This window comes from Triturus cristatus, chromosome 4_1 (assembly GCF_964204655.1).
Source record: "Triturus cristatus chromosome 4_1, aTriCri1.1, whole genome shotgun sequence".
Taxonomy (NCBI): domain Eukaryota; kingdom Metazoa; phylum Chordata; class Amphibia; order Caudata; family Salamandridae; genus Triturus; species Triturus cristatus.
Genome location: NC_140585.1, coordinates 405,887,717 through 405,901,318, shown reverse-complemented (window position 1 = coordinate 405,901,318; position 13,602 = coordinate 405,887,717). Strand labels below are relative to the sequence as shown.

General features: G+C 42.3%; 1 protein-coding gene across 6 annotated transcripts in view; it reads right to left on the bottom strand.

The window, feature by feature from the left end:
- The window catches only part of RAB3IP (RAB3A interacting protein), a 607,212-nt gene that overhangs the window by 205,533 nt on the left and 388,077 nt on the right, over positions 1-13,602 (bottom strand). For all 6 annotated transcript variants that reach the window (XM_085652511.1, XM_085652507.1, XM_085652510.1 and 3 more), the window contains one exon: positions 5,186-5,458. In XM_085652511.1, coding sequence (XP_085508637.1) covers positions 5,186-5,433 — 248 coding nt within the window. In that variant the 5' untranslated portion in view covers positions 5,434-5,458. The remainder of the gene's footprint in view (positions 1-5,185; positions 5,459-13,602) is intronic.

The following is a 13,602-nucleotide window of genomic DNA, read 5'->3' as shown; positions in this document are numbered from 1 at the left end:
GATTTGGGAGAACGCAACTACGTTGTTTATTCTCTCACTCTCTGTTTGTGAAAAATAAGTGCACCCACTTGCCAGGCCCTAAACCTTCCCTTTTCTACATGTTAGTCGCCCCTAAGGTCAGCCCAAGGTACCCCTGTGGGCAGGGTGCAGTGTATGTGAAAGGTAGGACATGCCCTAATGTGTGTGGCATGTCCTGATAAGTGAATTACTGCCAATTTCGTTTTTCACGATTGCAGGGCTACCTGTTCCCATAGGACAGAATGGAAATAAGGTAGAAAATAAAGTTTAGTATGCCTGAACTCAGAATCTAAAGATGCATCTTTTAGTAAAGGGTATTTTTACATTCTGTGTTTGAAAATACCACTTTTAGAAAGTAGGCATTTTCTTGCGCAGCCATCCAGTAGGCCTCTGCTGGGTTTGTGGATTGACTGTCTGGGTTTTGGATGACAGGGGCTGGAGAGTAGCTGTGGCTCCAGAAGTCTGATGAGTCAGGGCTGGGCTGAATAGACCTGGGCTGCATTTAGAATAGGGGGAGGAGATTTCCTTTTCACCTGAATGGGCCTGGTCTGCCTTCAACAATGCTGTCTCCACCTCCTGCCAGGAAGCTGCACCAGTGAGGACAGAACTGTTTTTGGCTGGGTACAGACACTCTCTGCCTTCAGAAAACAAAGGATTTGTGTGTATAAAAAGTGGGGCCAAGACCCCAGACTTTTAGATCACTTCTGGGAAATCAAGAGGAAACCTTTGCCATGGAGAAGAGCCGGCGAAGCGGAGTAGGAATACTGCCCCTGTGCTGTTTGCTGTCTGGGGTTGGCCTGCAGTGCCTGCTTGCTGTCAAGGCAAGGAGAAAAAGGACTTTTCTGTTTGCTTTGTCACCTGCTAGAAGAAAAAGATCTCCAAAGTCTTGAAACTGAGCTTGGATCCTGATCTGAAGTCTCAGGAACACACAGTCTTCACCCCTTCTGTCTCTGCATCTGAAACTGCTGTTTCAGCTGCTACAGAAGGAAATTGCAACACCGACGCCGGCGAGCGACGTCGCAGCCTGCACCGAAGCCGTGAGCGCTGCTCTGACTTGCGATGTAGGCCCAACGCCTGCTGCCGTGCCGCATCGACTCCGAAGCCGACTTCATCATCGAGGAGACGATCCTTGACGTGAGTGATCCCTGAATCCATCGACATCGCGCCATCGTAAGGAACAGAGGCTTTGGCGTCATCGTGACATCACCTCCCCAACGCAATAAGGAACAGTCGTTTCGCCTCCCCTGCGCTGCAGTAAGGAACAGAAGCTTCACCTCCCCTACGGTCGTAAGGAACCGACGCCGAGCAGCGCCCACAAAGCATCACCTCCCCGACGCTGTGAACTGTCTTTGTTTTCATCGTTTCCAAGGTATTATTCTGTGAAGGCAGGACACCGCGCACCTCGCGGTCGGAGCTTCACTTTGGGATTTCCACCGGTCACGACGTCGTTATAATTCTAAGTGGAGCTATTTGTTGCTACAAGCTTTATTTTTGTGAATCACCTATTTTTGAGGATATCTTAATACCTGTATTGTGGATTTTTGTCGTTTGGTCTTGTTTGGGTTTAGATAAAGATTACTTATTTTTCTAAACTGGTGTGGTGTCCATTTGTAGTGTTTTCACTGCATTACTGTATGTGTTCACAAATGCTTTACACATTGCCTCTGAGATAATGCCTCGTAGAGCAGCGCATGCGCTACCCAGGCTCCACCTAAAAAGGCATGATTCTTGGGACATTGCAGGGAGCATGCAGTGGACCTCTGTCCACGACATTGGCTAGCTCGGTTGCACTGGGATTGCTCTTCTTCATTGTGGGTGCCTTGATGTAGCCCAGCTGAGGTTTAGATGCGCGTTTTTTTGTAGTGTTTGTTTACTTTCTTCTTCACATTGTTCACAGTGTTGAAACGCTTGTATTTGTACAGTGACCAGATGACTGCTTTCACTGGTACACTATTTCCAGATGTTTTTATCAAATCGCCTGAATTGACAGGCTCACGCACTACAGCTCCCAGGATGCACAGCATGTAATATAATAAGTCAGTCTTAAAACACAGAGCGCAATTGACGGGTCCTTGTATGTTTCCATTACCGAAGTCACCATTAGCAGCGACAGAACATAACAGGCTGCTTCAGAGGACAAGTGGATGCAAGTGCCTGTGGATTCGATGCACTAGGAAACTTAGAGCTGGCTGGTAAGTGCTGCAAGGGGTGAGAAATGTTCTCTGGCATCGATTGGGAGGATGTTTCATTCACAGCTATTAGGATACCTAGGTTATGGGTGAGTGGCTCATCCAGTTTGGGTATTTTCTTTGCATTCTGGGACTTGTAGCTCTAGGTATGCCGTTATACAGCTAGAACTTCAGTTACCTCAATGCAAATATTACACCAGGCCAATTTATAGGGTTCTTGCAGTTAATATTAAACGCCCCTCTGGGTCAGATCAGTAACCTTCCAAAGTGTGATGTAAATTCCCTGAAAATAGTAGCCACACTGAGTGAATGAAATGCCATTTTATAAGACATGTTTTTTTTGCATGCTCAGAGAGTCACAATCACAAGAGGAGATAAAAATCAAATAGTGAATCCAAAAAAGGTCTTGTGATTTAGGTATATACGTTGGACTATGGTACACTGCTCCCTACGTGGGCATCTATCTATTGTCTCCTGTGACTTTTCTGGCATGTTGGTGCCATAATATTCGTACAAAAACACATTACTGCCCACATCATAGAGGGTTCGGTATTGTTTTAATGGGAAGTGGCAGCAGTCCAGCATTAGGAGTACCTCACCCCCATTCACTATGAGTAAGTCTATGGAAGTATAGTCCCATCGCAATTCATGCAGTGGTAGCACTGGTGTTGCCAATGGATGCAAATCTCGCGAGGCAATCATCACTTCCTGTCATATTTATGATTAATGCTTTGAATTACAACTCTGCCATGTTGGTATGAAAATGGCTGCGTGCTTTGCTGTTATTTTATTGAATGAGAGCACCTGTCTCATTATTTGCCAACACCTTCTACGCCTGTTGTCCATGATCACAAAATAAACGAACACTGTGCCATAAACCAATAGTCAACGTCATGTAAAATTGTGTTTTATACTTAAGTTTCTTAATCTCAACCCCATTTTTGTTTACTCAATGGCGATCTTTGTCAGGTGTATTGAAGATCAGTGAGCCATCCCAATCATCTGGAGACGGCGGTCATGAGTGAGAGTTGGGCGGCGATGCAAACCCTACTGTTTCTGGAACAACTGCTAAACCTGGTGAAATATTTACTCAAGCCCCTCCTTTGTTGAAGCAAATTCCATCTGTCTATTTTCCTCCAGTCCAGACCTCTGAATAAGGCCTCTAATGGTCCAAGCTATGCCAGCTGACATGTATAAATAGCAGACTTGCTTTAAAACCAATAAATATTTATTTAATCACGAGCATGTGGCATGGGAAATAAAGGGACTCATCACTTTGATAGGAGAGTGGCAATTTGTAAAATCTGCCTCATGACCGCAACAACTTCTGCGGCAAACACCGGCCCGGGCATCATGAGGCTCATCAGCAGCAAGTGTACCCTGGGCTGCTGAACCACTCCAGTGGCTGCTGCAGTCAGTATGCATCTCTGCCGCCGGTGGGGTCGGGTGACGGGTGTCAATTCGGACCCCTGAACCACTCAACTGGGTTGGAAGGGTTCTGGAACCGTTGGCGCAAGCAGGGCAGTGCTACCTCAGTTCTTGCCAAACCATCCCCACCCCCGGAGACCCTGCGCGTACCGCACAGTGAGTCAACAACCAGCAGAGAGCGCGAGCGCCGACTCAGTACCCGGCCGCATTGCAGAGAGCGTAAGATAGGAGGGTCCTTTCAAAAAAGGGTTGCGTTGCGCTCAGGTGCGCCTCGCCCCACCGCTTTTGTTTTTTTAGAGTCCTGAGCCGCAGGCTCTGTCACGGGCAGGAGGAGAGGCTCCCTTTGTGCTGCTGTTGAAGGAGGAAGTAGCCCCCGCCCAACAGGCCAGTCATGTAAAAGTAGTAAGCTTGCATCATCCCCTCTCACAAGCGTTCATACCATAACAAGCAGCGTGCAATACTCGATGGGAGTGAACTCGCAAGAAAAGGTGAGACATGCACCCACCATTAGCCAATTGCAGCCTAGGATTTTTAAATGGACACACACAAAAGCCAATCCAAAGCGTGGGAGGAGTCAAACCCCACAAAGTACAGACAACAGATCGCCTAACAGCGCAAGGGCTATTTAGGCGTGACCTAATAAGAAATGGAACATTGCTTTTCTATCTTTTGCTCTTTACCTTACAATGAAAAGAAGAGGGAAAACGTTTATTTCTTGCACTCAGATAGAGAAAAGCTAGAATCTTTTTGAACGTTTCAACATGTTCAGGGCTATTGCAGCTTTCCTTTTTTTTTTAAACTGACTTGTATTGAACTGTTTCTAATATCTATATGCAACACATTTCTAACAGGTTTTTGATGCGTTTAATTTTGCACTAAAGGTTTTCTTTTTCTTGTTTGCAAACATGCTCGCTCTTTCATATGAAAGAGCTACACACCAAGGTGTTAAGTGGCTTGTGGGAAAGGTGATAGTGTGATCATGTATTTTATGGGATAAAGAAGCCCCAGGCGTACATGATAAGGAAACTGCAAGTCACTTTGAAGTTCCATAAGCTTGTAAAGGAAATGGGCTTTTGGCCTCATTCCTCCATATGGCTATGGAACTCCTCGGTTACTTGCAATATGCTTATAATGTACGGCAGGGGGGTACTTTATCCCTAATATTAAGACAGTGTTCAAACTATAGTGCCCAACGTTTCAAGTTTGCAGTGCCAGCTCAGTGCAAATTCTTTGTTTTCTATATTGCAAAAACAAGTTTCCAGTGACAGCTAACGGCCTAATAGAGAACTGGGGTGCTTATGAAACATACTCTAATCTTAAGGATACGGCAGAGCTACTCACTTGACCCTGTGAACATGGTAAACATTTCAATGCATTACACAGCAACTGCAACCTATGGAGTAAGAGACACCTTCTATTAAAGGTTATCTTAGTGAGAATGAAATGCATAGAACCATAAATGAGAATACACATTATCCAAAATAGAAATTTTATATGTTGAACTAAATAAAACATTTTTACTTGGCTCCTGTGTGACGAATGCGACATACCCAGTTCCAGAAGATTCCACGCAGTTGACTTGTCTTGGATATGAATACACCGGTTGTGTGGGGAGTTCGGATACATTTAGTGAGTTTGGCTGAACTGACGAGCAGTTGATACAGTTGTGGGGTCGGTACACAACATTAGTCGAGGTAGTTTCTTCTTTGGTCCCTGGCTCACACAAGCCAAGAAGGTCCGGGGTAGTAGGCGAAGCTAGGTTCACTTCATGAAAGCCTTCCAGGGGATCGCTGGCCATAGTAGAAGCCTCATCATATGGAATCCTGCGGATTAATTATAATAAAGGGGATCAGATTGTATGTATTGCATTTATATAGAGCTTACTACCCCTACGTGGGGCGCTCTAACCAAATAAGAACAGTCTTGATCAAATTGAAATAGGCTTGTCAAAAAGAAATGCAGAGATAATGTTACTTTTATTAAATATTCATAAATACAGTTTTAGCAAAGAAAAACAGCAAACACAACAGCAAACGGTAAAATCGTGTACAATACATGGAAACTTCAACCTTTCCTTTTAAATGCATTAATTTGCATGCATAAATGTTCAAGGTTATTACTAAATAGAACATTTTTACTCAAGACATAAGAGGTTGCCCCTAATCAGATTACATTCTGTAGCAAACAGAATGATCATATTTATTAATCCAACCAATCAAATTATTTTTAAAACCGATCATTTATTCTGCGTTGGGACGCAAAATAAATGCATAAACTTAACAGAAATCTCAAAATTTGATCTGTCATTTCTGAGCTTTGCAACAGAGTTCAGCTACCTATGTTTTTATCAGACACCTCTGAAAACAGGTTTGATTTCAGAATCACTAAGCAAAAATAGATACTGAACAAAACATTTAATGCGCATACGGAAAACCAGTGCACTCCAACCCACCAGTGTCCATAAAGTAAAAAACAAATAAAATATATCAATAAAAATAAGATTCCAAGAGTAGCATCTGAAAGCAAATTTTATATAACTTCCAGAGGTACATATCCTTTAGTGTCAGACTCCTGTTTGTAGACACAACAGGTCACTGTCCCATCAGTTCCAGCATCATGGCAAGGCCCAAGGGGTCCACCTCTAGTCCCATCCAAAGTTGATCTAGACGCTTGTTCTCATCAACCTTCTTGCACTTGGCTCCCTGCTTTAAATGGACCAACTCCAGGTTTTGCTCAGCACCAGGGAATCAACCTGCTTGCACTTGGCTCCCTGCTTTAAATGGACCAACTCCAGGTTTTGCTCAGCACCAGGGAAGTAACACAGTCCCCGGGACTGCCCTGCGGCGCAGGGTGGGGGTGGAGGGGTGCTGGGGGGGCAGGGAATTCCAGGGGGTCCCCAGCCTTCAAAGGGCCCTATTCAGCCCAAGACCAATTAATATCTGGGAGATATGGAAGACATGAGGGCCCCTAGTCACATTCTTCGAGGGGGGGTTGGGGGAGGGGAATAGGGGACATACTTTTGTGTTACACCATTGAGCCTCAACACAGGTCCATCAATGTTGGCCGTTTATTGGTGAACAAAAAACACATTAAATACATTGACCAAAAAACACATTAAGTACATAGACCTCACTGAGTAACGAGCAGACCTCAAGATGAAGTTCAGGTAACTCAGCAAAAGGGGTTGGCAGAGGAATGGGATTGTTTGCTTTAATACATGGAGGACTTTTTTTCCTCACCACCTGCTTCCTGCAAGAAACTCTTGGCATCTGTTCAACTGGCATCTCTATGCCGGGCCAGGCTCCGAAAGCTGAAATGTACGTAGAAATTAGCGGTGGGCGAGTAAAGCAAAGCCTGAGCCTACCTTGACCATAACAGTGTGGGGAAGACCAAAAACTGCTAAAACATAGGAGAGCTGACTCAAGTCACAAGATTTAAAAGGACACTCTCCCGTTTGATTTTGAGTTTCTGTAGAAACATTCCAAACACAATGACAGGACATGGCTTCGGAAAGCCATTCTGCATGTCACAAGCATCCCCTTAAAGATCTGTTACTTCTGAAGTAAACTGGTGGGTTTGCATAAACTCTTTTTTTATTACATTTAATTCAGTTACTGAGTCATTCCAGCAGTAACATTAAGATAAAATGCATTGGCAATGCCAACAGGTCTCAATAGGACTGAAAAGCACCAAGGCAAACGGTGACATACGCATAAGCATTCCAAGAAATCTCAAGTTTCCCAGGTACGAGTCCTCCAATCCATGTTTTTCTTTACTTTCTAGTACTTGTATTTCAAGACTCTTATAATGGAATAACTTGGACTAAAAACTCCAGATTGCGGAGAAAACATTTGGACTAGATTATCTAATCTTTCATGATCCTAACAAAAGGGGCAGATCTCAACAAAGGACAATGCAGCTCAATGACAAAAGGCACACTTTATTTCCAGTACTATGCGGTCATTTGATACAAGTGCATACTGGGATCTACAGTTCCGGTATGATCATTAACAACCTTTGTAAACTTACATGTGAAGAAACTGATTTGTAAAAGCTAAATCCCAGGCTAGAAAAGTGTATCCTTTTGACATGGAGTCAATTACCTTACCCAGCGCAAGAAAAAAAAGCAGCAATGAATGTGCAGTGCTACTATGTTGTAATGTACTGGAGTAGTTTTATATCCCTTACTACACCTATGTGGGGCGCTGAAGCACTTGAGTAGCATGCTACACTGCGTAGGGTGCACGGTTGGAAGATTGCTTTCTTTAGTATGAACCTATTTGGGAAGTGTTTCTGAGGTGCTGTTGTCATGTTATGGGACGCAGCCTGTAGCAGTGTGTTGGATGATGAAGTGTGAAAAACAGACGTACATTTTCATAGTTTTCAGTATGCTGGTAGGATTGAACAACTCTGCATAGTCTATGGCATTTCATATGACCTAGTCTGCCTAAATGGTTACCTCAGTGGGTTGTGCAATCTGAAATTTTGTTTAGAGTTCTGGTCCTGAGCTGGCATGGTTGGATAGAGAGAGAAGTGTGGAGATCACGTAAGATGGGCATTTTTATTATCAATGGATATATGAGTGTCAGGAGATATAAAGAAGCAGACAAATTGAATATATATTTGAGACCTGGAGTGGTGGGCTATATTAAATTTCTCTGAATTGCCAAGCAATGTGTGACAGATCTGTATGGTTATTCCATGCCTGTTCATATGCTGAGGAGTGTTTTTCAGACTGTACAGTTCTGGTGATGGACAACCATCACAGCAGATATGTATTATGTGAATTTAAGAGGTACAAGTTATAATTTGTTGCCGACTGCTACGTATTATGCTTTTAGTATTATTGTGGTCCTAACTGTAAATATGCACATACATAACTATAAAATGACCTGGTAAACCATAGGTCAGCCCTTCTTAGATTATCTGCATATCGAAAGTTGTTTGCGTGTTGAGTTGTTTGCAATTTGTGGGTTGTAAGCAGAGTATTGCGCTTAAGGGTGCAACTGTTATCAGCATTTGTTGCTAGGATGCGTGCGGTGCAGTTACCTACGAACAGCCATGTTTTCTCCTGTCTTCGGAGGATTTAAAGCTTTTGGGTGCTTCTAATCTTGGTTGGTACTGAGTTCCAGAGCTTGGCAGCTTGTACTGAGAAAGCAGTCACTCCTAAAGATTTCTTATGGTAAGGTGGTATGATGATACGTGATGCAAGCCTAGAGTGCAGTGTTTTGTTTGGTTTCTATTGCTTGAATTCAACTTGTAGGTATAGCTGCCCTTTTCCTTGGGAGGTTCTGTGGACAAGCAGAGGGCCTTGAACATTGCCCTTCTAGCTATATGTACCCAGTGGGGCAATTGCAGGACTGGAGTCCTGCGGTATCTTGAATGGAGGAGGAGGAGAAGCTGTGCAGCACCATTCTGGAGGAGCTGTATTGTACATAAGATTAATGAATGTGGGTGCAGCAAGTTATAAGCTGTTGGCATAGTCAAGCCTGGTGATTAAGAGTGTGAGCAATGCTTGCAGTTTATTTGATTGTGAAGGGATTTGTAGAGCGCACAGCTACTCGAGTGTTCCGACGCTATACGGTTTGTGAAAAGAAGAAGATACGGAAGGTGATTAATGAGAGAATAGCCAGGGCTTCAGCTTTTTCTTAAAACTGGCTTCAGCCTTTGTTTGATGTAGGTCAAAAGGGAGCTTGTTCCACCATACAGAGCCCAGGAAGGAAAAAGAGTGGCCTCCCGCAATGAACAGACGAACCTTAGGGACCTTGGACAGATGATTACCAGATGAGCGTAAAATTCTCACAGGGCTATAGAAAGCAGTCTTAGGCGAAAGATAGTCCAGTCCAGAAGGATGGAGAGCCCTATGCATTAAGAGTGCTACTTTAAAAAGAATCCATTTTCCAAATGGATGTGCAAGGTATGGGAAGATGCAATACAGTGTTTTCAGTGCATTGAAGGCACTTGGTGTGACATTTTTAGAATGCAGTGTCAAGGCTAGGTTTGAATCCATGGTTACTCCTAGGTTTCTGACTTATCTTAATGTTGTTGGGGGGACTTGATGTTACTTCGGCAATACGGCGGTAGGCTGATAACGTTTGCCATTGTCCGTAGATCCTATCTCGGCCTTTGCGGTATTGAGCTTTAGACAGTTATTCATCATCCATGTGTTTATCGCACAAAAGCAATCATTGAGTTGTAAATTGTAGGGGTCTTTGGGTCTATGCATTCTGAAAATAATTTGGATGTCATCTGCATAGTTGTAACAGGTAATGTTGTATGATTTAGTCAGTTTTGGTAAGGGTACAGGTAGATGTTGAGTAATAGAGAGGATATGATGGAACCCCTGAGGAACGCCAGAGTGTTGTGTGTGAAAAGGTGATGTGAAAGGGGGTACGCAGACTACACTTTCTCCGTCTGTGAGACAACAAGCAATCCATTTTAGAGCATTTTCACTGATGCGGAGGTCATGGGAGTCTTTGCAGTTGTGTGTGGTGGAGGACCCATCATGGTGACACATTTTCTTTCAATTAACGTTCTTTTCTTGTGCAGGTAATGGCATTTTTAAATAACTACAGAAAAATGAAATTAATGCATTTCAAGTAACACTGCATAAAAATGTCTGCACTTAATAGAAAAGCTTCTATGGGGGTCAGCAGAAAGGTATACGTAGTCCATTTGACACATGGGTGGCAGTGATTTGCCAAGGCTTAATCATTTGATATAGATATGCTTCAGTAAAGACAAGTCAACATACAACATAATAAAATGAAAGTAAAGGAGTATAATAACGCAATGGAGATCATCCGCTCTCAAGAGCGAAATGCTGACACCAGCCTGGGTTTTGGGTTATTTTGGCTATAGGCTACTTCCACGCTTCTAGAAGCGGACATTCACAGAACCAGACAACGCTGCATTTTGACAAATTTGAAGGTGCCCGCTTTGGGTAATATTACAGTATTTGATTTAGTGACAGGAATAAGATGAGACATTCATGGAGAGGTGTGGTGTAGCGGCCAGGGCAGCTGACTTTGGCAAACAGGGCTCGCGGTTCGATTCCCGGCTCCGGTGGCAGCTCAGCTCAGCACCATGTGACTCTGGGCAATAGCTCACTTAATTTCCACAACGCCCCCCCAGCGCTTTGAGACCCGTAAGGGTGAGTAGTTCGCGCTTTACAAATACGGATTTTTCTTTTTTTACATTCAGACTATAGTAGTGAAATGGGTACTGTGGCCACTTTGTCACTGCGTATTTTGAACATACCCAAGTCTGAAAGTTCAGGATGTATTTGTCACAAAAAAACAATTCAAAAAACCCAATCCGATTAGATCCAGAAGAGTCTGTGACAAAGAGTAAGAGGACAGGTACGCTTATGAAATGAATGCAACTCCTGAGCCACGGGATCCCGATTGATAGCGTAAAATGTGCACCGAACTTTAATTATGTAGCATCAATTAAGCAAAATTAACTATAGATTCAACAATTAATTCATACACCATAGGAATAAGCCAGAGGCATGAAATTTGGATCATGGCGACAGCTTTAGCTCAGCATTACTGATATAAAGAACATTACTGAAATCTACATGGCTGTCAAACAATGAAAATTTGAATGCACGTTCAAACTTTGGAAAGTGCTCTGGTTGTCTGATGATTAGGCTAAAGCGGGCACCAACTCTCTTAATTGCAGGTCAGAATTCTTACCCCGGAGATGACCAGCACTTTACACCTGGCTGAAGGAAGGGCAGGAGCAGCAACCTGCAGACACACCCCTTAAACTTTTAGAGCAATATTGACTTAAACAAGCTAAAAGTTGTAGCAAAGCCACAAAATATGCCAGCGGCTTGGAAATTAGTGCAGCAGGGCAGACTGATCTCACCAACATTCCACACTCAGGATTATTTCTCTATCACAGTTCCTGTCTTATCACTTTATATTTCAGATATTAATTCGTACCACTTAGGAATAAGTCAGTGGCATAAATATTGGCACATGTGGGCAGCATGATCTTCGCACAGTTGAGCACTTTAAACGGTGCATCTATCTGTACCAGTTCCTGATTTATAGTGTAAAACATGCACAGTACGTTAATTGGCTGGCAGCTAATAAGCTGTGCAAACTATAGGTTGAACATTTAATTTGCACCCATTAGGATAAAGTCAGAGACATGACGATTGGCGCATACGGGCACCTTCATCTCAGTATTATTGTGAATTTTAATTCATGATTTTATCTATCACGGTTCCCAATGTATAGCATAAAATGTGTGCTGTACTTTGATTATCTAGCAGGTATTAAGCAGAAAGAACTATAGTTTCAACAATTAATTCGTACCCCTTAGATAAAAGCCAGAGGCATGCAATTTACAAAATTGTGGGCAGCTTTATCTCAGCATCATTGTGCATTTTAATTTGTGATTCCATCTATCACGATTCCCGATTTATAGTGTAAAACATGCGCTGTACTTTAAGCAAAAAGAACAATAAATTAAACAAGTAATTGGTACCACTTAGGAATAAGCCAGAGGCTCACAACTTTGCACATTCGGGCAGCAGGATTGCAGCAATACTATGCACTTTGACTTAAGTCTCTATCAAATATGGTTCCTAGATTATGATACAAGTGGTATGGTGTCCCTTGAAAACTTTGCAGCAAAATGCATATGCAAATGACCAAATATGAATTAGCAATTAAAATATACAATGTCTTTCCCAATCCCACTTAGATTAATGCTGCATTAATAGCTACCTCTATTGCAGTAGAATATTTACTTTAGTAAAAATAACAATCATATGAAACTGCGGTCTTCAGTTTCTCCTAGGGTTTGCATTGGGTATGTACCCCTCACTCAGGCCATCTCTGCAGAAATGTGAAGCCAATGGAAACAGGTCACTACCCACTTGACTGCCTGCATAAATACCAGGCTATTCTACACTAGCACTCAGTGCCTCCAGAGCTCTGCTAAGTACAGACACAGGAGTTCAGGGCCACTTTCAGGTCTTCAAGCATGAATTCTTCTATGGGGTGAGTTTATGCAGTGGTGTAATAATAACAATTGGAAACATTGTAACCAGCAGTTCCTAAGTCATGTTTTATGTAGAAGGTGTTCACCATCTGTCATTAATATTGCCTTTTTATTTATTGAGTAGTTATAACATATTATTTCATATTGTTAAAACATGTTTTATTTCCCTTTTAATATAAAACATTATTTTCTGATGTGTTATAAAGCCAAAACATGAATATTTTGTATTGAAATAAAATAATTTAGATCTATGGCTCTCTCTATGCTATAGAGATAAACATTGGACACTAGGGTATAATGATCTCACCAATGTTATCCATTTTAAATTGAATCTCTGTAGATTATGGTGCCTCACTTTATGGTGCACAATGTTCGCTGTACTTTGATTGGCTAGCAGCTAAAAAAACAATAAATTCAAATATTAATTTGTACCACTTAGGAATATGCCAGAGGCATAAACTGGGCACATTAGTGAGGCATGATCTCAGCAACATTTTTCACTTTGAAACTTGTCTCTATCTATCACGTTTCTTGATTTATGGTGGAAATGGTGCGCTGTACATTAATTTGCTAGCAGCTAAAAATCAAAATGAACTATATATTACAACATTAATTTGGGCCACTTAATAATCATCCAAATGCATGAACATTGGCATACTAGGGCAGCTTTAACTTTGCAACATAGTGCATTAAAAATTGTGCCTCTATCTGTCACGTTTCCCGATTTATGTTAAAGTTGTGCTGCACTTTGATTTGCTAGCAGCTAAAAAATGTAATTTGAAAATTAATTTGAGCCACTTAATAATGAGCCAATGCTATGAAAATTAGCACACTAGGGCACTCTCACCAATAGCATGCCTTTTAAATGATAAGTCTATCTTTTCATGTTTCCTGAACTATGTGATAACATGTTTTTGGAAGACTTTGCACTAAAAAGCACATGGAA